General features: G+C 48.8%; 3 protein-coding genes across 3 annotated transcripts in view; 1 reads left to right on the top strand and 2 right to left on the bottom strand.

The window, feature by feature from the left end:
* Positions 1-738: 738 nt before the first annotated feature.
* On the bottom strand, positions 739-6,355 carry Nlrp6 (NLR family pyrin domain containing 6). The gene is given in 7 exon segments (XM_023722900.1): positions 739-1,015; positions 1,430-1,597; positions 1,672-1,842; positions 2,589-2,737; positions 3,378-4,487; positions 4,489-5,782; positions 6,327-6,355. Coding segments are annotated over 7 exon segments (3,060 nt in total). The 3' UTR covers positions 739-876.
* A 13,114-nt stretch (positions 6,356-19,469) lies between these two features.
* LOC101567652 (cytochrome c oxidase subunit 8B, mitochondrial-like) lies at positions 19,470-20,619 on the top strand. The gene is made up of 2 exons (XM_004638024.2): positions 19,470-19,631; positions 20,457-20,619. Exons 1-2 carry the CDS (start codon positions 19,521-19,523, stop codon positions 20,556-20,558), a joined length of 213 nt encoding a protein of 70 aa, XP_004638081.1. The 5' UTR covers positions 19,470-19,520; the 3' UTR covers positions 20,559-20,619.
* Positions 20,620-20,915: 296 nt separating this feature from the next.
* The window catches only part of Psmd13 (proteasome 26S subunit, non-ATPase 13), a 14,684-nt gene continuing 9,611 nt past the window's right edge, over positions 20,916-25,988 (bottom strand). The window contains exons 8-13 of the mRNA XM_004637944.2: positions 24,739-24,818; positions 24,535-24,660; positions 22,791-22,853; positions 22,137-22,217; positions 21,885-22,001; positions 20,916-21,385 (exon numbers count right to left, since the gene is read on the bottom strand). Of these exons, the coding sequence (XP_004638001.1) occupies positions 21,290-21,385; positions 21,885-22,001; positions 22,137-22,217; positions 22,791-22,853; positions 24,535-24,660; positions 24,739-24,818 (563 nt within the window). The 3' untranslated portion in view covers positions 20,916-21,289. The remainder of the gene's footprint in view (positions 21,386-21,884; positions 22,002-22,136; positions 22,218-22,790; positions 22,854-24,534; positions 24,661-24,738; positions 24,819-25,988) is intronic.

Genomic DNA, 25,988 nt, shown 5'->3' with positions numbered 1-25,988 from the left:
GCAAAGGAGTCATAAATTTGAGGCCAGAGTTTTTGGCAACATGGGCAAACCTTGTCTTGATTTTAAAAACTCACTGTGATGGTGCTCACCTATAATTCCAGCACTTTAGGAGGGTTGCTAATTTGAGTCACTTTAGGGAGTTAGCGAGACCCTGTCTCAAAAATTAAAAATGAAATAAGATAAAATTAAAAAAAAATTCTGGGGACTTAGTTCAGTTTGAAGGCCGAATTCAATCCCCAGTACTGTTTTTTTTAAGCACCCTATATTTACTGTGTTATGTTTTTGTATATTACATGTACAATATCTACTGTATCTTCTGTCATATGTGTATTTACTGTGCTGTTTGCATGTTACCTACATGTTTATTATCTGTCTTCTACCTAGAATGCTGCCTTAGGAGGCCAGGTTTTTTTTGTTTTTTTTTTTCAGTTTTGGGAATGAAAGAGTGGATTTACAAAGTGGTAATAGAGGGTATTTTCCCTGGGAAATGACTCCAGGATACTCTCATCAAGTATGGGGCCCAAGAATGTCAAGAGCCTTCAAGAACCTGGCAGAGGAGACTGGGGCTTCCAGCGTGCTCCCTGCTTTCTGCAGCCAGGCCAGCTACTGACCCTGTTTCCCCAGTGGTGCTGTGGACTGAGCCCTGTCCTGTGCAGGTAGATTGGTGAAAGGCCATCAAGACCTGCTGGGATGCTTGACCAATGAGCAAAGACCAATGAAAAAGATTCCACTGGAGAATTCATTATCAATATACCAGAGCCATCAAAATTCCCAACCAGGGATCGCTGTTTTGCTCCCACCTCCTGCCTTTGGAGCAAGGAAGGCTTCTTCTGGGCTCTGATCTCTGTGTCCTCCAATTGCTCCATGCTCTAGGCCTTAGAGGGCACTGCTTACTCCCTCAGGAGGACCATGGTGGCTGTCAAGTGCTGGGTGGATGATGGCCAGGCTGGGCTTTGCTGTCTTCACGTCCCTCAGCTCCTGCACCGAAGTTTCATTCAGCTCCACAGAGGCCAGACTGCAATCATGTGCATAGGACAGAGGGTTGGGTCATAGAGGAGGAAGAGGGCTTTGGGCACAGTGCTGGGGACCTTGGAGTGGGGGCAGTGATGAGGCTAATGCCCTTGTCTGTCAAAGGGACAGGGACAGGTGACCGGTCAGGGATCTGCTAAAGATGAGTGGCTCTTGGAGGAACAAAGTGAAGGTAGGATCAGTGTCCAGACTGTGGCATGGAATAGGGGTATTTGGTTAGCAAAGTGGTCTAGGGCTTCAGAGAGGGCTTCTGCAGACCTGGCCCCCAGATCTTGTTGGAGCCTGTCACTTGAAAGGTCTCTGGAGGGAGCTTCTCATGAGGGCTTGTGGGAGCCCCAGGAAATCCCATGGGGTGGACAGGCTGGGTCCTAGCACCCTGCCTGCTTGCCCCTGTTTTCACCTGAGGGTTTGAAGGCTGCATGCTGGGTGCTGCAGGACTGTACACAAGTAGGTCACCATGGAGCCAGGCAGGTGACAGCCGCTGAGGTCCAAGGTGGTGAGGGTGTGGCTTTGCTGGAGCAGGGCTATCAGGCACTGGAATGCTTCCAGGGGTCTTAGAAGTAGCACCCTGGGAAAAAGCTGATCTCAGAAGCTGCTGGGGAGTTGGGGTCATGCTCCTCCAGCCTCCCAGGGGGTCCTCACCTGAGTGTCTGCACCTGGCACTGGGGCCAGGCCAGGCCCTCGCTGATCACCCGCAGACCAGCCTCACTGAGCCTACAGTGGAGGAGGCTCAGCTCTGTCAGGGCAGGGGCTTTCCTTAGGGCCACTGAGAGGTCTCGGCAGACCCTGTCAGAGAGTTTGCAGTGGGACAGCCTGTGGCCAAGAAGACACAGATCTAATGTGTGAAATCCTGAGTTTGATCTGTAGCACCAAATAAAAGCAAAAACAAATCCCCAAAAGAAGCAGATGGATCTGTTTTTGAGCATCCTGCATATTTCTTGCTCTCAAATGCACAAACTGCTTCCTGACGGCCTAATATTCACCTTGGAGAAAGTGTGGAGTCCATTTAGTTGGGTCATCATTTCTTTGGTCGCTATTCCCTGTGGCAGTTGTGTCATTTCCGCTTTTTTCTCTTTCTTTTTTCCTTGCCACGATAAGCAATGGAATGCTGAGTATTATTGTGCATTTAGTTTGCTGGTAGAATTGCTGGGCCAAATGTGGTCACCCTTTGGGCTTCGTATGTTTATTTCTATCTCCTCCCATACCTATCAGACTGGTGTGTCTGGTCACCACTGATGGGTGACTGTCACTTTCACTGTGCCTGTCAGTATTAATTCTTACAACTTCTCTTCTTTCTGCTCACTGGTGATTGCTAACAGTCATTGAACACTGTTGCTTCCAGGTGCTACACATTTCAGTTCCTGATATCTCAGCTCAGCCCACTGAGGAAGAATCTAAGGTTCATTTCATACCAAGCTTTTCCTCACTAGAACCTCTGTCTGACATGGAAGTGGAGTCCTAGTGGACCCTCAGGCTCTCCTATGGTCACCCTTCAATGTCTGCACAGGATACCCTCATCTGAGTCCCCTTAATGGAAGGAAGAGGCTGTGGTCACTCACCTTAGGCTGCTTAGGCCACACCACATGTCAGTCATGGCCTCGCAGAGTGGATGCAGTGGAGAGACCTGGAGTTGCTTCATGGCAGCTTGCGAATTGCTAGGAGAGAGAAGTGGTGAGGCCTACTATGACCCTTCTAAGCTCCTTCCTATCTGTGGTCTTGGGCTCTTGGAGCCACTTCTACCAGTCACCCCACACTAAACCAGAATTCTTCCATCCCTTCTACAGGACCTTGGGTCTAGGCCTTGCCAATGTCCTGGTAAACACCTGAGATGGGTGCTGAGTGAAGCTAAGTTCAAAGAAACTATCACAATTTTTGCACTGAAGGGGCTGAGGGTCTAGTAGAAGACGCTGGCCTGAGGGAAGCAGAATAACCCATGGAATTCCAGGTTATCTGGGACATCCAAGGCAGGCTTTAAAGATGGGCAACCAAGGAAGTGCTACACATGGAAGGAACAGTGTGTACAAGGCTCAGGGCAGAGGACGTGGTGCATTCCAGAGCTCACTGGAATAAACGCACAGGGAGCGGGTTGGACCAGAGCTGTAGGAGGCAGCTGTTGTACTAGGTCTGCATTGTGGATGGCTAAACCTCGGCATCGTAAGGACACCATGGGGAAGATGGATGCTAGGCAGCTGCCTTGCAAGAGGGAGGCAGAAGTAGCTCTAAGGTTCGCCTGTCACTGGGTGAACAGACACCATGTCTGGACATGTGCCCTAAACTGAGAGGGAACCAGTGCACAGGCACACACTGTCACCTGTGCCTCATGAGACTCACCCCTTCAGCCACCTCACCAGGTTCCCTTTCTTTTTTTTCTCCTGCCCAGTCACCAGGCTGCAGCTGACTAGCTGCAGCACCTGTCCAGCTGGGCAGCACCGAATACAGTAGCTCAGAACATTGAGATCCATGCGGCTAAAGCACACGTGCTCCAGTGTCAGTTCGGGGAGGCTTCTCAGAGCCTGGTACACAAAGACATCATCCTGGGTCTCATACAAACAGTACAGCAGCTCTAAAAGGAAGTTGGGGTCTTCCTCCTCTTCTTCCTCCTCTGGCTTCTCTGTGTCCTTGAGCCCTTCAGCCCTGTCTGTTCCTTGTGGTGCTACCCAGGAGTGGCCCTGATTCTGTACCCATTTCAGGGCATCCTGCTTCACCTGTGCTGGGACCACGCAGCTGAAGTGGCGCTGGACATCCTGCACATGCTCCATGCTCAGCAGCCCAAAGAAGAAGCGCATAGTGAGTGTGAGGTGGCTGTGCTGCTCCATGCCCTTGTGCAACAGCATCCCCAACCTCCCCACAGAGACCCCGGGTGGGCCTTCATCCTCCAGCAAAAAGGAAAGCGCTGCAAAGAACTCCTGGAAGCTCTGGTCGATGAACTGGTAGATTACCTCAGTCTCCAGCACCCCTGGCAGCTCCTTCTTGGTGAGAAAGTGCTGGACGTCAGAATCCTGAAGCTCCAGGCACTTCAAGTCCCTTTCTGAGAATTGTGCCTTGCATCCTAGGACCCCGTCGCGGGCCAGGTGGCACAGCTTGCGTAGCTCTCCCCGCACGCGAGCCTCCTCGGCGCCCATGGAGCTCAGCGCGCTGCCCAGGAAGAGCAGGTACACTGAAGTGGTGGTCTTGGAGGTGCGTGACAGGTCTCGGTCCAGCTCCAGCTGCTGGCGTAATACAGTGCACACGATCCAGCACACGACTGGCACGAAGCACAGGGCAAACAGCGTCTCGTTTTCCTTCACAAAGCGATAGGCGCGCTTGGCCCTGTGCTCCTCCTGGAAGAACTTGTAGAAGTACTTCTTCTTGTCCTTGTCTGAGAAGCCGCGCACCTCGGCGCGCTGCGGCGCGTACAGGCTGCAGTGCAGCTTCCAGGTGGCAGTGGTGCGCTTGGTCACCAGCAGGCGAGCCGGGGGGCAGCAGTGCCTTGCTCAGCAGCCCGCCCAGCACCAGCGCGCCGCTCGCTGCCTGGAAGGGATCGGTGCAGGGGGCGGCCTCGAAGGCCCCGGGCGTGGGCAGCTCGTCGGCGCCGTCCAAGATAAAGAGCAACCGTTGTGGCTGAGCTAGCATCTGCGACACCGGCGCACCACGGTCCGGGCACTGGTCCAGGATGAGGTCGGACAAGCTGCGCTCGCCGGGCCGCTGCAGCAGCTTGCGACCCTGCAGGAAGAAGGCGAAGTCCACCTGGCCGCGGTACAGCTAACCTGCTGCCCAGTCGTACAGGATCTTCTTGGCCGCCATGGTCTTGCCAATACCCGCCGGGCCTTGCAGGACCACGGTCAGCGGCCGTCGGCCCTCGTTGTCGCGGCCGAACAGCCTGTTGAAGGTGTGCGTGTCCGAGCGCCCGGCGCGACCGGGCTCGGGTTCTTCCGCGGGCCCCAGAGCCGCTGCCTCCTCCCTGGGCGCCGCGCTCTCTGGCTCGATGAGCAACTTGGTGAAACGCTGGCTGATCTTCACGGAGCGTGCGTTCCTCTCCCTCACCTTGGCGTGCTGCAGCAGCACATGCTGCCGGTATTTTTTCTGGAACTCTGCGGAGTGGAGACGCGGAAGTAGAGTCAAAGCGCTGGGGACTCGCCCTCCCCCAGGCCTTAGTTTCCTCCCTTGTGGAGATCCCTGAGAGTCTGGGGCCGCGGTGGTCGCGCTGGAGCCACTTACCCGACACAGAGAGTAGTGCCACGGAGCTGGGGCCGAGCCCTGCAAAGGAAACCGCACTGAGGTCTGTGAGTGAGTGCGCGTAGGGTGGGACCTGCCACGGACTGGAGGCTCCCTCCAGAGCATCCGGGACCCCAGATTTGCAGATAAAGAGCCGGGGTTTTTCTGGTAAGTGGGAAGGAGGGAGGCCGTGTGGATGGGGACTTCTCCCAGGGGCGCAGCAGAATGGGGGCCACAGAAACACCGCCCCTGCTCACGTTGCAGTCGTTGCCCCTTGAGCCGCGCTGCCACGTCGCGCACATCCGCTCTTTTTAGGGTCTTGCAGGCCACGTCCAAAGCCGGCTCTGGCCCATAGAAGTGGGTCAGCTGGTCCGCGAGGTCCACAGCATCCGCGCACTCCAGCCGCCCCCAGGGGATGCTGCGACCGTTCACCGACGCATCCCGCAGCTTGTGGCGGAATCGCTTCAGTTGGTCCTGGCTCAGGTCCTCCAGTGCAATCAGGAGCAGCTCTCGGGCTGCAGCCACGCGGGCCTCCAAGCTGCGGCGGGCAAGGCAGGTTCTTCAGGGCTCCGCCTCCGCAGTCCCGAACCTCAGTGCGGAGTGTGGAGTCTCCACAGCTGGCAGATGCTTAGACACCCGTTTCTTTCTCCCTGGGTCTCACACCAATGCATGCTAGAGAGCTAGATGATGAAGTAAACCCCAGAGTCTGTCCCCCGCTTCTGAACCTCTGGGATCAGTGGGTCCCTTGGTGGACACCACTGACCTGCCGGTGAATCTTCCTGCTGCACTTCCCTTATTGCTCCCTTACTTCCACACACTGGGTCAAATGTCCAGGAAGCCTTGTCTACAAGGCCTGAGCTCTCATTTTCTTTCTCTTTTGAGAGCAGGACCTGGCAGACAGGCCAGGCCTCAGAATTCATTACTGTGATGTCCCTGCAGACTTTGCTGGGACCCTGCTAGGGCCCTAGCACTAAGGAACTGAATCCTCTAGTAAGGAACATATCCCTAAGTTCCCTGAGGACTGTGTGAAGCTCTAGGAAATCAGCACAAATGAGGACCCCCACACCTCTGCCAAGACCAGCACATACCTGACCCACACTTACCTGCAGCAGGAAACACTGGGCTGGTCCATGGAGGCTCTGCATGGGTCTGACACTCACTCAGAGACAGGTGAGCTGGGAGAGGCTGCCAGCCCTTTTCCAGGATGAATGGGCCAGTTTCTGGGGTAGGAATGGTTCAGCCTCATGCATTCCCCAGGTCTGAGCCTTCTGGTAAGACAGTCCCCAAGGTCCCAAGCCCAGGCAGTGTGGCTTGCATGCACCCTATAAATGCTCTGCTTGGTGACCTTTGGTTTTTTGTTCTTCTGTTAACATCTCTGAGGTGGTGGTATTGGAGTGTGGCCAGGAGCAGGTGCCTGCAAAGGGAGTGGACAGCATAGAGAAAGTGCTGGCTCAGAACTGGCCTTCAGCTAAGGTCTCCATGCAATTACATTCTGCAAGCAGTGGCAAGAAGGGGCTTCCAGGCAGGGGAACTCCAGGAGCAAAAGAGGAATGCTCAGGACAGTTGTCAGGGCACAGGAAGACAGGGGGTGGAAAGTGAGGATGGGGACACAAGCTCTGCAGCATCCCACATGGTTCTGAGGAGGGTAATGGGTACAGGTTTGGACAAAAGGAGTGCTGTGACCCCACAAATAGCCACCAGAATGTGGGTTCCAGTGTCTGCATGGCAGTGTGAAGTGTGCATACACTCACATCTGAGTAGCCATGCTTAATACTGTGCTAGTGTGAACAAATTTATTTATAGTGGTCTCCAAAGACAACAGGTCCTAATCTTGAGAGCTGTGAGTGTTCCCTCATATACAAAAAGGGACTTTGTAGATGTGACAAAATTTAGGATCTAGAGATGGGTTGGTATCCTGGATTACTCAACTGGGCCCAACATGTCATCACAAGTGCCATTAGATAGAGGTGGAGGGTGATTTGACATAGAACAAGATGCTATTCTAGGGACCCTGAAACTGGAGGAAGGGGCCAGCACAAGACACCCAAGGAAGAAGGCTCTGAGATGCCAGAGGATTTTAGACTTTTAACCTCTTGAATGGTGAGAGAAGTCTTGCTGTTTTGATCACTGTGTTGTTGTTGTTTTGTTTGTTTGTTTGTTACAGCAGTTGCAGACCCCTGAAGTGGACTGGTGAGCAAAGCTAGTTGCTCTGGTACTCAATTGGTACAACTCAGCCTCTCTGCGAGTCTCACATATAGGCTTCATCCACCTGGCCCCATTTTTCCCTATAACTATTTAAGACCAACAGGCTCCTTGAGGAAGGCTCAAGTAATCAAAGACATGACTCATGTTCAGCAACCTCCATCCTGCCTAATCACCCCAATCTCTCTAACTTCAGGACTACCAGCACCTGGAGAGTCTCAGTGAATAAGGGGCTTACAAGTTCTTCACAGACTAAGGATGACTTGGCCTTCAGGAACAGGTAGGAACCAACATTACATTTCTAGGGGTGGTGGCCCAAATTTTGAGTGTCCTTTATGGCCAGGAATAAATTTCTCATCCTTGTGTGCTGGAGGACCATGGGCTAAGTGTGGTAGGCTCAAAGCCCTTGGTTCATGGGGACCCCCATTCTCTTGACAAGTGGTCTGGGACTCACCTTCTCTGACAGGCTGGGATTTTGCAGGGGGAACCTTGCAAGGCAAAGGAACAACCTTGTGAACAAATGGCTTGGGGGGGTGTTAGGCCCTGTGTAGCATGGTGGGTGTCACTGGGTCTCAAGGCCATTGCTGCATCTGTGAAAACCCCAGTGGCTCTTGTTGACTCCTGGCTAAACTGAGCTGTAACATGAGATTTCACCACGCTTCTATGGATGCAGACGTGGCCCATAGAAGCATGGATGTGTTGTTCTTAAACAAATGTTTACTTTATGATGGAGAAAAGAAGTTCTCCACTATAGCCATGTCTTCTTTTCACTGTCAATTAAAACAGAAAGCAGAAATCTAGGCTGCCTGGATCCAATTCTGGATGTGCTGCCTAGTAACTTTGTGATTTGGGGCAGAAGGTTTCACCTCTCTGTGCCTCTGCTTCCCTGTCTGTACGATGGATGGGGTAGGCTCAACTCTTCCATCACGGGAGAGACATATATGGGCAGCACTTCAAGCACTTGCTGTTTTTAGCTATGTGTCCCTGCGCGGCTGCTGCCATCACTGCCTTGCTTCCTAGAAGCTGTGATTTCCAGGCCATCAAGGATAGTCCAGTCTCAACCCATTTTGGTTCTCACACTAAATCACTTCTCAGTAGCCCTGAACATGACCAAAATTGCCTCTTCCTTGAAAGGCTCCATTCCTGTTATGGAAGGAATGGAGGATCATAGTGCAGGGAGCTGGGTCATCTGTGAGGCCCATGGTTTGGGAACTCAGAGGATGGTCAGCCTTACCTCTGCACTGGAAGGGCCACCCTGTAGTGGACTCTGCCCAAGAGCTTTTGATACTTCTGGCAGTGGGCCAGGAAAGGCTGATAACAGGAGCCAGTTTCAGAATCACAGGTGAGACTTACAGCTTTGGTGAGGGGATGGGGTGGGACCCTATTGGGAAGGGTGGAGGAGAAGGGAAGATAAAGGGAGTTGGGCGGGTGGGGTGTGGAGCCAGCCCCTAAGCAATGGTGGCTGCTGGTGGATTTACATCACCATGGAGCTAGCTTCTGAGCAGAGCCTCTCCCCAGGTACAGCTGAGATTTAGAACACAGCTTCTAGTCCATAATGACATTTACAGAGGCCTTTTCTGTGGGGGTTTACTACTCAGCAAAACTTCATGGCTCTATCACTTTTTCCCTATTTCCATGCTTTGCCTACATGGCTGCTGAAAAGCTGTCCCCAGGTTCTCTTGGTTGCTTAGTATCATCCACTCAACCTCTGTGGTCCTTCTTACTCAGAATGCCTGGCTTTGGTTCATTTCAGGTGTCCACAGAAAAACTTCCTAGAGCTCTACCTGCTGCACTTGGAGAAGTAGACAAGGAAAGGAGGGGACCTACAGCTATGCACCCATGACAAGACATGTGCTGAGAAGGACACAGGCTCCTGGAACTGGCTCAAGAAGAAACAAAAATCCTTAAACTTACTTATAACAAGAAAAGAGATTGAATCAAAAACCTTCCTGGAAAAAAAAAAGCTATGCACCTGGGGGCTTCCCCGGAGAAGGCACCAGCAAGCATGGGCATCAGTCCTGCACACTCCTTCAAGAAGCAAGATGGAGAGAACAATGCTGGCCCCCGTCCAGGAGCCACACCACCTGACAGCAAGCCTACAAACCTGTCACAAGAAACCTAAGAACATCTTTTATGAACACAGCCATGGAGAACCTCGTAAAGCACTTAGCCAACAGAGTGTTAACACAGGAAAACACTAAACGAGGACTGAATGGGACTTCTCCCAGAAGTTCAAGACTAGTTCAACACTCCAAATCAATTAATCTATCGTTAATATTAGAAAAGAGAAAAGCCACTGATCAGCTCCATAGATGCAAAAAATATTTTACAGTATTCAACACCTTTTCACAGTTAAAAACTCTGAACAGGAGAAATGGGGGAATTTCTCTAAATAGAAACCCCAAAATGTTTGGAAATTAAGCAATGTATTTCCAAAATAGCACATGGGTCGAAAAGAAAGTTTCAAGGGGAATTTTTTTTGGGGGTGAGTAGGTGTAAGACTATAAACCGTAGCTAACTTTAAATATATTTTTAATTAAATAAAAATTTTAAAATATGTAAATAAAAATACAAGTTAGCAAAATTTGTAGGATTCATCAAAAGCAGTTCTTTTCTTTTTTTTTTAATTTTATTTATTTGTGGGGGGCAGCTCAGCCCACCAGGGGGCGGGGCTGGCTGGCATGTGGTGCTGGGGGATTGAACCGCGGTCCCTGTGCTTTGCTGAGCTTGTTCTAAGTAGGTGCTTTAGACCACTGAGCCATCTCACCAGCCCAGAAAGCAGTTCTTATGGGGGAATTTATAACATTCTGATGTTCATACTAGAAAAAAAGAGACAGCTCTAAAATTATGTCTTAACTTCCACCTTGAGAAAGCAAGAAAATAAACCAAATTAAATCCAAATTAAGCAAGGGAAAGAGAAATAACAAAAATAGATCCAAAACCAGTAAAACTTAAAGAAAATCAATAGAGATGATCAGAGGATCCAGAGTTTTTGTTTAAAGGATAATGTTGATAACTCCCTAGCCAGACCACAAAGACAAGGAGAAAAGTGTGTGTGTGTGTGTGTGTGTGTGTGTGTGTGTGTGAGAGAGAGAGAGAGAGAGAGAGAGGATATATATATATATATATATATATATATATATATTTAGAACTGTGAACGAGGCCATCACTACTAACTCCATGGATATTAGAAGAATAATAAAAGAATACTATGAATAACTCTTGGCCCATTTTTGATGAAATGGACCAATTCCTCAGAGGAAATCTTCCAAAACTCACTCAGGTAGACGGATTAAATTAGCTCTTACTACAGAAATAAAATCAACAACTAAAAAAAGCATCAAATAATTCTAAAACCTGAAGTTGTTAGGCTCAAGTGATTTCACTGGTAAATTCTACCAAACATTTGAAGAAGTAATAACAATTCTCTATAATATCTTACAGAAAATAAAAGCAGAGGAAATGCTTCCTAACTCATTCATTGAAGCCAGTAATGACTTAACCAAACCCAGAAAAATATAGTACAAGACAATAAAACTACAGACCAATAATAAACATAGACACAAAAATCCTCAACAAAATATTGGCGAGTCAAATCCAACATGCGTAGAGTGAATTATATCTCATGACCAGCTGTGGATTCAGGCGTCCACAGCTAGTTTAAATTCAAATATCAGTTAAAGTAGAAAATCATGGTCAAACAGATGCAGAAAAGCATTTGACAAAATTCAACATTCATTTATGATTTTAAAAAAAGCTCTCTCAAGAAATAGAGTAGAGGGCTGGGGAGATAGCTCAGTAGAATAAGCACTTGCCCGGCAAGCACAAGGTCCTGAGTTCAATCCCCAGTACCGCCAAAAAAAAAAAAAAAAAGAAATAGGGTAGAACTCACACAACCCAATGAGGAACATCTTCAAAATACCTTCAGCTAATGTCAAGCTTGATGGTGACTTTCCTTTTAAGACTCAGAACGAGACAAAGGTGTGCTCTCTCACTGTGCCTGTGCAACATTATCTTGGAAGTATGCTTACAAAAGTCACTTTGAGCTGTCCATAATTTAAACTATGGAAATAAAGTGTTGGTGATGATGTGGCAAAATTAAAGCTCTCATTCACTACTGCTTATAATGAAAACGTAGCTATCTTAGAAAATAATCTTATGTATTTCCCAAAATGTTAAAATGTTAATTATGCTAGTTGCTGCCCAAAGAAATGAAAACACACACCATACAGACTGCTTCACAGATGAGCACTGCTGCCCTGCTCACAGCAGATGAGACACGCAAACGTAGATGCCACTCCATGGCCAGTGGGCAGAAAAGTGTTGGCTATCCAGATGGTGGGAAAGAACCCAGACATAACCAGGAATGGGGCACTGCACATGCACGATCTTGAGGGTCCTTGGAGACAGTATGTGTGGATAGGTGCTGGTGGCCACTTTTGTGAGATGCCATGAGCCAGACCAGGGGAGAAATGGCTCTGATGTCTCGGGCTCCTTTCTCGAGAAGGTACGAAGAGCTATAGTCATGGTGACAGCCATTAAGTGCTGGATTTGTAGTAACTATGTTCAATCCCTTGAGGATATTCTAAAGATACTAATTCTAGCAGGCAACTTCATGAGAGAGCCTGCCAAGCTGCTTCAATCTGATAATTTCCCCAGTAGTGGGAAAAACCTTGGCTCTGCTGTGCACCTGATTCCACAGCCTGGGGCAGGAGGACATCAGCTCTGCTAGGGGGACCAGAGAGGACAGGGACCTGCAGAGGAAGCAATGACCTGGCCTGAGATGCATCAGGAGTGGCAGGTGGTTGTGTGGGGCCAAGCACCAGCTCCCTCTCCCTGGGATTGCTAATCTCCTTCTCCCTATTCTCAGTCTCTTCCCAGATGACTGAGTCCTTGTGGTAGAAACAATGCATGTGAGAGAGGCAACATTACCCTTCTCTCCAGGCACGACTGAGATTTGTAGATTGCCAGTGCTCTCCCGGTATGCACTCAGCCAGGTGGGGAGCCAAGCCCCTATGCCTACCCCATGTTCCATGGCTCTAGATTCCCCATCATGCATCTGTACTCCACACCCCAGGACTCTGCTCTACCAGGCCCTTTGCCCTTGAGGGTACAGAGGCTCTGGTGTCTCTGTGTCATGACTTGCTCTGGGTGACACTGGGGACATATGTGACTCAGGTGCAAGGTGATAATTTCAGATGAAGCAATGGCAGATTTAGACCCAAACCTCTGAAGATTCTAGTGGAGCTCATAACCCTGAACAACCCCCTGGCCCAGGGGCCAAAGTAGCACCCAGAACTCTTGGCCAGCTCTAGACACCGCAGGGCTGTGTAGGACCATGCACTATCCCCTACCTGAGCAAGTGGCCCTTAAAGTTTGCAGGGTGCCTTCTGCTCAACCCCTTAGGCCCATACTCACCTCTCCCTGGTCCTTACCTCCCAACAGCTTCAGTGCTGTGTCCCCATGCCTGCCTGTTCTCCCAGCCAGTCCCTCTCCACACTGGCCCTCTGGTTCACTCCATTCATCACCTCACAGGTCTCTGCCTGACAGTATATGTAGCCAGCTGTGGCCAACCTCAGGTCCCCTCTCTCCTTGCTCCTCAACCACAGCCTGGCTGGGAGGAACCTGGGTCTGCAGGCTCAGAATGAAGCTCAGGAGGAAGCTGAAGCAGGAGCAGAAGAGCTGAAAGGCCTGGCTGCCTGAGTCTACCAATGAGCTTATCCTGGAGCCTGAAGTCATGGCTGCCTTAAGAAAGATGAAGTGCCCCTCAGTGAGGCTCACTAGTCAAACTTGGCCCCTGGGCTCCTGTTCTGCAGCAAGACCTGGGAAAGTAGCCATGGAGAGAAAGGTGTACAGTCTGGTGCTGGTATTGTGGCAGCCTGATGACCCAGAGAAAGAATTTTGGCTGGAGTGTGCATGCCTGGTTAATCCCCAGCATGAGAGGCGTGGAGGAGGAAAGGAGACCCTACAATGAAAGGAAGCACCTGTTTCAACCCAGTGGACCTCAAGGACATTATACTGTAGGATAAATCATACCTAGAAGGACAACTATACTCAAGAGGGGTCCCTAGAGGGTTCTCAGGCCCACAGAGACAGTAGATGGGGTTCTGGGGTCTCAGGCAAGCATCTAAGGGGGCAGAGCTCAAGTCTGGATGATGGAAAGTCCTGGAGGTACACAGTGGTGCTGGCTGCACCTGTGGATGGGTTTAGTACCCCTGACTGTGTACTTCAACACATCTAGGATGGGAAATTTTATGTCATCTGTATTTTATTATGTTTTAAAAAATAAAGAGGCTGAGGTGTAGCTCAATGGTAGTATGAGTGCATAGTGTTGGTGTTGTGATGCTCTAGATTAAATCCCCTGCACCCTAATAAATCAATAAAAAGATGAAGTCAGTCTCTGTAATCTGGTTGTTAACCTAAGTGTTCTCAAGGCCTCCACTTGCTTCTGTACCAAGGGCCCTTGACAGACCTTGAGTGCTTCCATTTATCTACTGCTTGGGACATCAGGGCCCATAAAATATTATCAGGATTTTGACCAACACCGACCCTTGTTACTCTTAGAGAGGAAGAGCCAGGCCCATTCCTACCTCCCTTCCAGACCCTGGGCTGGCCAGCACCCCAAAACCTCCTTGAGGCTGAATTAATCATTACTCCAAGAGGAGTGCCCTTTGTCCACCCATGGGTCTTACAGCCCTTGCCCTTGCCCTGCTGTGGGCAGGGCTTGGCTGAGGATAATGAGTAAGGGTTCTGTCTCCAAGGGAGCCTGGGCCCAAATCCTCTAGGACAGATGCCCTTGCTCCATTCATCAGGTGGAGCAGGAGTGCCCCCTCAAAGAAGCCCAGGGGCTGTTCCCCCCACATCGCAGGGCAAAGGGTAGGAGCAAGAGCCAAGTTGCACCCAGGCAGAGAGACTTCAGGGCACCCAGAAACCTCCGTTTGAGAAAGGGCACCCAGAAATCTTCCTGTCCTGCAGGGTCTGAACCTCCAGGCTTCTGAGGCCTTTGGGGGACTTCTTGCTGCCCCAGGACCCCTCACAGGGCCTGGATCAAGTTGCTTCATCCTTATAGTACTGCTGACCCAGAAACCCTACTTACCACTGCAGGATGGCACTATCACCTGCAGTGAGGACAGCTGTCTCGGGATCAGGTGGCACTCTGTATCCAGATGCTCATCCCGTGTCCTGGTGCAGCTCTGCAATGCACCAGTGCCAAGTTCCCCAGCAGTGATGCTCGCTCTTCCTCTGCCCACATCTCACCTCCTCTGACCGCCTACCTACCTTCTGTGCCCCTGGGTCTGCCACTCACTGGACACTCTGTGGCCTAGAACACACTCCTGACTTCACTGACCTGAGATTTTTATCTCCAAATGGACAGTTCCCATTTCATATAGTGAAAGGAGGTAGAGTTGGGTCATGTGTGGCAGCAGCCCCTACCTCATACCATGTGAGCCTACGGTGGACTAAAGGCCTACATCCAGTATCTATAGCTGCAATAACTTAGTAAAGACAAAGGGGAATGCCCACATGACATTGGATTTGGTGGTGAATCCTTAGATATGACATGAAAAGCACAGGAAACAATGACAACATAAGATAAGTGGTAGTTCACCAGAATTCACACCTTTTGTTCCTCAGGGACACTATAGAGAGACTGGATAGGCAACCATCAAATTGGGGAAAATATCTACAAGTTACAGATTTGACAAATGCTCACCACTACACCAACAGAACAGTTGGGTGGGAAATGTGGTATCTCCACTGTCACAGGCCTCATTGGAGGCCAAGTTCTCAAGGACAAGGACAGTTCAAAGACCATATCTCCACAAGGTCTCCATCTGTGATTCATTTTTCAGTAAATGCTGGCAAATATAAGAAGTGCTTATTGGGAGTGTGGTTAGGGGAATAAAAGAAAAGGCTGAATTTTACAACCTGGGTGAGCTTTTCATCCTTCTGGAGGTGATTGCCCAATTTTAATGTCATGCTATGACACATCACATTTTTAATGACTTAAAAGTGGTTACCAGACTTGTGTTAGAATCATCTGGTGCCTGCAGTAAGGGACCCTGGCCTACCCCCAAGCTTGATTCAGTTATAGGCAGTTATGATCCAGGGACCACGCACTAAAAACCAGATTCCTGTGGTTAGAGGGCAGTTAGAGGATTTAGCCAGTGTTCGCATGGCACACACTTCCTAGGTGCCTGGTTCTGCGCTGACCTCTGCCTCTTTGCCTTTTCCAGAGGTCTTGTGGTTCCCAATCTGGACACAAGGTGGTGCCCTGTGCCCACAGTGTCCACTCAGGTATGGGATGGGCAGTAGGCCCTTCACCTGTGCAAAGGACATCTAAAGTAGCCCTGGGAGTATGCCCAGGGGTGGGTCAGATGAGGAAGGCTCTCTGTCTGCCAGACACTTGGGGAGGCCTTCACATCCCAACAGGCAAGATGGGCCTTCTCTAGGTCTCACATGTCCCTGGCTACCACATGGTGCCTTCACCCCATGCTGCCTCCCATGTGGCCATCTTCCCCTTCTCCTGAGGAATACTGTTTCTCTTCCAGTGAAAATCAGAGTCAGCAGAGGACTGATCTGAACAAGTGGCTCAATCTGGGGACCAATGTACAAGTTAAGGGGAAGTCCAGTGACTGCAGATCACAGTTACAGTCAGTGACCCAGGATTTGTGTGAGTGGGAGCTAGGGAGGGCTGGCTAGTACCTGGAAAATTCTGGATGGTCAGAGAAGCTGGAAGGCCTCAGGGAAGGGAAAGAGATTGAAGGCCATAGTTGGAGTGGTCACCTAGGCATAAGGGAACCTGGGAGGTCTCTTCGCAGTGTTATCTCTCTATTCAGAAGCTGGAAGCCCTAGAGTACTGTGGGCCTCTATGCCAGCTGTGCCCCACCTAGTCAAGCCCAGGTGGCAGAGATGGAGGTTCCTTCCAAAGGCAGGCCTGTAGGTGCACCAGGTCTTATCTGTGAAAAGAGCAATGGCAGGTGGAATGGTCTAATGAATGCACCTCAGGTCCATAGCCTTATCCTGAGCTGGATCCCAAGGCTATAATTAAAGGCTCAGGCGGAAGGGATTATAACAGAAGTAGGCAGAGCCACCCAGGACCTGAGGCTGGCATCAGGAGTCCAGTGCTGCTGAAGATAACATTCAGGAACCTTCCTCCCCTGGCCTCCCAGGACTTGGCTTCCAGGAAGGTTGCCTGGCCTGGTCTAGCAAGTGGTAGAAAGCCAAGGAAGGAGTTCCATACCTAGAGAAAATTTGGCTTCCAGGGAAGAACAAAAGTCATGTCATTTTCCAAGTGAAATGGATTCAAAATTTTCAATTTGTCATTTCTAAACAAAATACTAAGGGCAAAATTGTTCCTCATGAAGATGGTGACTAGGGCCAGCTCTGGGGTGCAGATATGGGTAAAGCTGAGGTCTGTGTGCCTGGTGTGGTCAGATGCCATCCTATGCTGGGACTTAAGAGTTATCTACCTGAAAACAAAGACTCTGGGGAGTGGCTTTCATTACTGTCATGAGTGTCATGCCATTTTGATGATGGAAATGACTTCTTTCAGTGTGTTACATTATGTCTGACTCACCTCTGTATTCCAAAAATTTACCACAGTGTCCAGTGTATGATGAAAATTTCATTACCTTTACATCTACCTTTCTAAGTTTCCACCTATCTGTACATCCAGCTATATACTTATTCACCTATATACTGCATCCATCCCTGGAGTTATCCATTCATCTATCTCTACTTAGCCATCCATCCATTCATCCACTCACTTATCCACTTACCTATTCATCCACCTACCCACCGTCTAGTTGCCCTCCATTTACCCACTTATCCACTCCATCACCTGTTTACCCATCATTATGTCACCCAACCATCCATCCATCCATCCATCCATCCATCCATCCATCCATCCATCCACCCACCCACCCATCCATCCATCTTATTATCCACCCATCCAACCCATCCATCTATCCACCCAGCCATCCATTGCTCAACTGGGCAAGACTGACTGAAAAATTTGCTAAGCTAGACTGTTCTAGGCCCCTAAGATTCAGTGGCAGACACACAGGCTCCTTACTTTCATGGGCTTCTATTCCAGTTAGGGAAGCAGACAATAAGAGTGAGGTATATATGAGGAGATAGCATTTAAAGAAAGCTCAGTGATCTTAAGAAATGCCCAAGAAGATGAGAAGGCTGTCTAGGCAAAGGCATAAGCCCGGGTGGAGTGTGCCGTGAAAAGAAAGACAGGTCACTCTGGCCTCTTTGTACAGAGGTGTGGAGACAATTGGAGGATGTTGGAGCAGAGGGAGTTGAAGGCTTGCAAGGATAGTCCTTATGGAGAAGACAACTGAGGCTGGATTTGGAAAGACTGGTAAGCCAATCCCCCGGGGTATGGTTCTGTTGTATAAAGAGCTGATCCCCTGGGATGTGGCTGGATATGGAGCATGAACTCCAGAGGGAGCAGAGGTGGCTGCTCTAGGGAAGGACACTGGGGAAGAAAAGAAGCACTGCAGGGTTTTAGCAACTTGACCATGAGGTTAGGAGGGAGTACAGGGGTTAACAGACCCAGAGATTGTAACTGACAGCTAAGGATGTCAAGGTTGCCTGGACCAGGGCCAGAGGAGCCTGGGGCCACTGGAGGTCAGGCAGAGGCTACATAAAGTGGGAAGAAAATCAGCAACTAAGGCAAGTGATGGTGCCCAAAAGCTGACTTGTGGATTTGGTGGTAGTGGATAGGCAGAAGCAGAAGCTGCTGCCCTGGGGCAGAGCAGGCAGGCCCACAGTAGGTTGGAAGTGGGGTTTATACCATAAGAAGGCATGAGATAGCCTCCCAGAGAGCAGGAAGGCAGACACATTAGTACCTTTTGCTGGTGGAAGGTATACTATCTGCAGAAGCAAGAGCAACTGGGCACTCTGGAGTCTGCTAAGTGGCCTGAGCACCTGAGTTGGATGGCCCAGCATACAGTCCTGCCTGTCTTGACTGGCACAGAGTCTGAGGTCAGACAGTGCCCTTTCCCCCTGCTGGCACTCAGAAACTATCTGTTGAACTTTGTCCCAGTTTTGTTCCTCTGCAGCCCAAGCTTAGGTTGATTGCCATTTATAGGCATGTTACTGTCTGCTCAGGGTGCCAGCAGGCTCCAGGGACTCAGGGATGTGGGGGTGGGGTATTGTTTGAGAATGGGAAACCTGGTTGGGGGTGGGGGGGCTCAGCTGGGACTCTCAGCAATTTTTTTTTTTTGTACTAGGGACTGAACCCAGGGTCTGTGCACTGAATTACATCCCCAGCTCTTTATTCTTTGATAGTCTTTTGAAGTCATTAAGTTGTGCAGGTTGGGTACAGCTTTTGATCCTCCTGCTTCACTCTCCCGGAGTGCTGGGATTATAAGTGGGTGCTGCCATGCCTAGCTAGAGAATCTTAAAGTAGCTCTGCATGACAATGTTGCTGCTGACACCCCAAGATTTAAGGTTCACTTTTGAAGTTTGTCACTTCTTGTGTTCTGAAACCTGACTGCCTTGGACCAGCTCCACTGAGGTTTGTTTTTATTTTTATTTTATTATTTTTAAAGGCTATAATTTTTTTTTCTTTTTTTCCCCCATAACTTTATTGATAAACAAATAGCAATGAGACAGCTTCAAATCAAATTGGTAGGACAGTTTCAATAATTCACACATTGCATACATTCTTCTTAGTGGTTAATTGCTGTACAAGATGTGGATATGATATCCTATTTACAAACACCATTAGAACAAATCACTCTATTCATTAAGAGAATGTAACTATATATCTACCCTAACCACTTTGAATACACAGATACAAAATGGACATTCATCTGTATCCCCTTTTTTTGTTAAGTTCCGTTATTTGAATGAGGTTCGTTTTTAGAGTGGAGCCTTATCCACAAAAATCCCTGTAAGTTTGGAGCCCCACAGGGTCATGGGAGAGCCAATATGCCAGGCCTTTCGCCTCCCAGTTCCAAGTCCATGTACTTTCTGCCAAGCCCCGTGATGAGAGAACAGCTGCAGCTCCCTCCCCAGCTATAAAAAAACCCTAGTGCCCCATTGAGCAAAGACACTCAGGGTGCTTAGGCTGAGCCATGCTGAGGTTCGGCCCTGCCATGCAGCTGCTCCAAGCCCCCCTCAAGTGCTGGGTGGTTTCCAAGGCCCACATCTCTGCCAAGCCAGCCAGAACCCCTACTTCCCCTATGGTAAGTGACTTGAGATGGCAGTGGTTGTTCTGGGTTTGGGACAAGTCCAGGCTGGGAGAGGGAGGTGGCTGTGGGCCTGGTCAACTACGGCTGCAAACCTGATGGCCAGGAAAGGGGTCCTAAATGCATCACCCACGTGACAGCCTCCCAAGGCAGCCACAGTGGGGCTGATGGTTCTGCTCCCAGGCCTGTCACCTCCAATAAAAGGCAGTAGTGACCCTGAGCAAAGATGGCCTGTCACTCAGCATTCCCTGACAGGGCAGTTGGGCAGGAGAGGTGGAAACCTAAGCCCAGGTCAGAAGTGTTTAAGCATAAATAAACTAATGTCTAGAAGGTTCTCTGCTAAAGGTCATTTAGCTAAGATCAAAATCCAGACTAAGGTCACTGTTTTAAGACATTTTCTCTTAAACTGCTGAGGCTGGAGGGAATAGGCTCTAACCTGGAAGGTTTTTAACAGGTGTGAGGTGGATCACGTGACTGGCCTGCTAAGGATGTGGATCGTCTCACAGCATCCCTATATATATGGCTGCAGGAAACTAGGAAGTGTGTGTCTATTTTGCTGGAGGCTCACCAGAAGGATCTCAGATCTGAGCCCCAGGCCATTCCTCCTGGTGCCCCAGGTTGTCCTTGCTAAGGGTTAAGGGTTAGGTGCTATCATGGAGGTCACTGCTCACCCCAGCACAGAAACTTGAAAACAGCCTGAGCTTGGTGGAGATAACTGGCCAAGTGTTGGTGTGTGCGGGGGTGGGGTTATTTCTCTCCAGCTTGACATCTGCATCTGGTTAGGACTGAACCAGTGGATTCATGTATACTTTTCTCCACCAGGAGCAGGCAGTGGGGATCTCAGCCATATTCATCAGTTTCCTGGTTCCTGCATGCTGGGTCTTGTCCCACCTGGAGAGTTACAAGAAGAGCTCTATAGCATGAAGACCCCATAGCCCCACAGGACAGAGCTATGAAAGATCACATTAAACCTCCTTCTTCGTGCTGCTCTTATTGATTTATCCAGGGCCCCACTCCCAACAGAGACTGAGGGGTATACTCAGTACCAGGCTGTCTTCCTGGCTGGCTCATGCTGACATGGGCACATCGATTGCCCATGTGAATGCTGCAAGATGGCAAGGGTATAGATACCTGTGTCTGGGAAGGCACCTGGTGGGCAAAAGGGGTGGCCAAGTGCTGGGTTCTGTTATACTTTGAATGTGGTAGGAGGGGAGTGAGTAGCCATAGATTTCAGCTCAGGAGCAGGTTTGCCCTGGAAGTAAAGCCCAAGGATAGGCCAAAGACATGACAAAACAAAGGCATTTATTACAGGAATAGTCTTACACCACACTGGAAAAGATGTCCACAAAGATGCATATGAATGAGGACCCTCCTTGGGGTTTATGTCCTCTGCACAGAGTACAGGACATCCTTTCCTGGTCAGGTTCTTAACCCTCCCTCATCACCTGAGGCCACTACAGGCTATGAGACACTCCATAAAGGAGCCTTCTTCTCGTATCCAGCCCCCATCAACAACAGTTCTGCTTTCAAAGCAAAAATAATCCCTACTCCCACAAGGGTCCAACTTGCCCAAACCAACGCAGATCTCTGCTGCTGAAAGTTTCATGGGCCACAGAAAGGCTTCTTGGGTGGAGTGGGGCCACAGGGCACAGGCACTAGGTGAGGATATCATGGGCCTGGTGCTCCACCAGCATCTCCATGCTCTTCACGTCTGTGCACCAGAACTCCAGGCGGTCCTTCATCCCCTTGATCTGTAGGCAAGTAGGGACAAGAGAGGCATTAGGACATGCAGGGTCACAGGCCAAGGGTCAAGCACTATAAACCTTAGGGGTGGGCTGGGGGAATGGGATCACCTGGTCAGTTCTTATCACAGGGAGTCTGAAAACCTGAGTTAAAGAACAGGCATAAATAGAGGAAACCCAAAGGATAAAATTTCCAGCAAACATAAAGATGGATTTGAGCTCAAATCACAAAACCAGGAAATATTTGATCAGAGTACCAATTTTCAGATTAAAGGGCATCATGAGCACAACCAGCACTATTGTCCCAGTAAGTTTCTAAGCACAAGGCAGACCACAGGCCTGCATCAAGCTATATTCAAAGGAAAGCCCTCGGTCCTATGGTAGTAATCTACTTCCCAAACCCAGGTCAGGTAATGTTTTCCTCCTAGATGGCCTCTGTCCATGTGAAACCAAGACCCAGACACAACCCAAATCCCTTACAGGTGAGGGAGGGGCCCAGCCACCTCACCTGTTGCAGATCTAGTACGCGGGGCTGAACCCAGGTCATGTGGACTCGCTTGTCGACCTCATCTATGCTACCTCTCACCAGCCCCACTGAGAGTGCTTTCATCACCAGCAGCTCTACCTGTGAGGAGAGGCTCAGGTTAGACAGCTGACTCTGGCAGCTTCTGCAGACGGGACGCTTCTCCCGTTGCCTGGACAGTACGGGACTGAGCACTTACAGGCCTCAGCTCCCACACCACAAATCCTAGTATCGTACCTCGTTCACAGTGATTTTAGCACTTTTGGCAATTTCTTCAAAAGTGAGCTGTCTGTGGTTGGCAGGTCGCGTGAAAGTCATCTGAAAGAAAGATGTTCATTAACTACTTTTCCAAATAAAAATGCTAAGAGAATTGACTGGCAAGTGTATTTTTCTAAATACTTGTGTATTTCTCTAAAAACAGGGATCATCTTTAGTATTCTACATACTAAAATTTCCTTGGTATCTGTCTTATCTTACTCAGAGCAAACTTTCAAAAAAGCTTTCACCTTGAGAAAAAGGTGAAAATCGCTTTACATGAATTCTCAACAACAGTTATCACTCATTCCATGAACAGGCAGTTGAAGGTCCAGAGTACACTGCAGGAAGCCAGAAACTCAAGCCCCATTTCCTCAGAAGCTTATACCCTGGAGAGGACACAGAGGCCAGGAGGGACCAGTAGCAGATCAGCTGTGTTTGGATGAGGAAGGGGCAGTCATTCTAGCTCAAGTTGTGGTGGGGAGAAGGGGAGACAGACAGTCAGTGATGGCAGATGACTGTCTGAGGGGCTAAAATATAAACTTGAATAAGCCAGTCGGCAGCAGGGAGGGTAAGGAGTGGAGCACGGAAAAAGATGTTCACTTGGAAAAGTTGCAGCTCCTGGGTACATCTTACCTCCATCAGACACAACAACTGAATCTTCCGCAGAAGCTGGGTTTCATTGGCAGCTAAGTCAGGCTATAAAGTGTAGAAAAGACATGTTACCTATGTTTATGCTTGTCAGCTGCCTAACCTTGGCTTTAAATCCAGACAAGGGATGTGCACTCACGTCACAAGAACACCAAGAGACATTTAGAGCCCCTTGAACCCAAAGCACCATTAAGGAAGGATGGGGTCCCAGGAGCTCCTGGGTGGCCCTGGATGTTAAAGCATAGCTACTCTGAGGATCCCTATATATCACTGGCTTATACTGAACCCAAAGAGCAAGTGATTCATTTAGAGCAAAACAACAAATCACCTATTTTTAAGAATTGGAATACACACTGTAAAGCCTGCATTTCTACTTGCAGGTGGAGGCAGGCTCTTCTATGAGCACAAAATTAAAAGCAGGAGCACTGATCAGCGCTAATTCAAATGTTGAGAAACTCATAACCCTGACAGGCAGCCCTGACAGGGAGACAGGGACACTCCTGTTGTGGGTACTAGACAAATCCTGCTAACATTCACCTCTGTATTTCCTCTATTCCTTGAAACTGCTATAGTTAGACAGCTTTTGTTTCTTTGAAACAAGGTCTTGGTTTGTTGCCCAGGCTGGTTTCAGGTGATCCTTCTGCTTTAGCTTCCAGAGCAGTGGGGACAAGTGCACAATAAGTGAGGTGTGTTTTGAGTTTTTGATAGTCTCTTAACCTACACTTCACCCTATTCCATCATGTATGAATTCTACAAATGTGTTTTAAACTTTGGGAAAATAGAAAATATCAGAAAAATATGAAAACAACAAATCACAATTTGTTTTGTTTGTTTTTTCAGAACTGGGGATTGAACTCAGACCCTTGCGCTTGCCAGGGAAGCACTTATTCTACTGAGCCATCTCCCCGGCCCCCCACAATCACAATTTCTACCACAGTTAATTTTTTAGAAATATTTGCTCCCAATAATTTCATTTTAAAAAAAAAAGTCTTACTGTTTAGTACTCTCAGGGTGGCTCACTCCCACCCTGAAACTCCTTGTCTGGGCTGGTCCATGTGCACTGTTCCTGCCACTCCCCAGGACTGACTGCTCTCTCCCTCCTTCTCCCTTTCTTTTTTGGCAGAACCGGGGATTGAACCCAGGCCCTTGGGCTTGCCAGGCAAGCGCTTATTTTACCGAACCATCTCCCCGGCCCCAATGGAGTTTTCCTTTTTTTTTTTTTTTAAATTATTTCTTCCTTTTTTTTTTGGCAGAAGTGGAGACTGAACTCAGGCGCTTGCACTTGCTAGGCAAGCACTTATTCTACTGAGCTATCTCCCCAGCTCCTTCTACCACTGTGCTTGTTCCCTCTATCTTCCCCTTCTCTCATGTTCCCTATCTGTCTGCTCATATTGATTATAGGTCTCTGGTTTAGCAAACACACTAAGAGTCTCCTTTTCCCCTGCTCTTTCTAGTTTCTTCACTCATTCCTTGGAAGGGTTCTATGCCACCTTCTAGTTAGCACAGATGAAGGGCACATTCAACTCTGTTCTTCCCATATACCTTCTGCCCTACCTTTAGCAGACCATCTGATTCCCTGCTCTGTGACCGCAGAGCCAGGCCTTCCATAGTATCTGATATGCTAGGATCTCCCAGGTGCCTGCTGTGTGCAGGGAAGGGCTCAGTGAACATTTATTGAATAAATGGACAAATGTAGAGATGAACAAGGCCGTTGGCAGGTAAGACTCACCTGGTGGCCCCAGGCACTCTTCAGAGTCTGGAACCTGTCCACATCACCACTATTGAAGGCATAGAGGGTGTCAATCAGCCACTGCCGGTCAGTGCCCCGCAGTGACTCCAGCACGGGGTGCATGAGCTATGGGAATGCAGACAGTCAGTTGGCAGAAAGTCAGCCACCTTAATCACCAAGTAATCTGCTTCACAGCCAACTTACTAATTCTCCAAAGTTAAAAACTCCCTCGCCGAGAAGTCCCGCAAGGCCCAGTGTGAAGGCTCTCTCCTGCTGCTCTGAAACTAGGGCAAGAACATACCCAGTCATATGTGTCACCACAATCAACCTTGTTTGGCTTTAAGAAAACTTGCAGAACAAAAGCAAAGATGCCTTCTCAGTAATGACTGAGCATTAACATTAGCTGTTCTAAATGTACTGAATTGCTTGATTATGTAAGCAGCCACACATACATACATACATACATACAGGAGTTTTGTGGGAAGAACATTCATTTGTTATTTTTCCTAAATATACATGACTCTATGTACTGCTCAGCATATATTGCTTCTCAGGGTGAGGAGTACTCAACCCCTCATCTGCTGTGAGAAGTAGCCCTGTTGCTCAGGTCTCAGAGTTAGTTAAGTCTGCCTCTCTATACATTAAAATTAAATTGTCTTTTGTTCCCTAGCAAACAAACTCTTTACTTTCTTTATTGCATTTGTTGCTTTAACAATATATTTTTCTCAAGACACACAAAACAAAACTGCATCAGCATGTTTAAGAGTTGCTGGTCTCCTTACCTGCAACAGTGTATTATGCAAAATATAAAATATGGTGAAATATTTTTTTAAATACACACTTGGCACTTTTCTTTTCCTCAGATTCTTAAAACACTTGCGCAAGAGGCTTGAAGCTTTACTTCTCAGATCATGGATTCAGAGTTCAGAGTGCTCACCATGGACCCCGCTGGAGCTTTAGCTTGAGAACAAGGATCTCAGCTATGGGATTGCATGTTCTCCACTCTGACAAGGGTCAGGCAGTACTGACATCACTGTACTTCCTGCAAGACCTCTGATGAGGATAACAGTGACTTGGAGAAAGAAGAATCTGGGAAGAATTACCTATAATCTCAATTAACAACTGGAGACAAAATGATATAGAAACTAAAGCATAGACAAATCTTTTTACCTTTTTTCTGAAAGGGAATAAATTCAACTGCATAGTGCTAAGACCTACATCTGCAAGCACAGCACAGCTGCCGCATCTGGGGAATACACTTTTTTTTTTCTGGTGGAACCAGGGATTGAACTCAGGTCTTTGCGCTTGCCAGGGAAGCACATATTCCACTGAGCAATTTCCCCAGCCCAGGGGAATACATTTTTGTATAATATGAACCAAGGGGCTGGGGAGATGGCTCAGTGGAATAAGCACTTCTCTGGCAAGTGCAAGGGCCTGAGTTCAATCCCCGGTTC

The sequence above is a fragment of the Octodon degus genome, unplaced genomic scaffold, assembly GCF_000260255.1.
Source record: "Octodon degus isolate 3935 unplaced genomic scaffold, OctDeg1.0 scaffold00093, whole genome shotgun sequence".
Taxonomy (NCBI): domain Eukaryota; kingdom Metazoa; phylum Chordata; class Mammalia; order Rodentia; family Octodontidae; genus Octodon; species Octodon degus.
The sequence above is the reverse complement of the archived record's forward strand: the minus strand, read 5'-3'. Positions and strand labels throughout refer to the sequence as shown.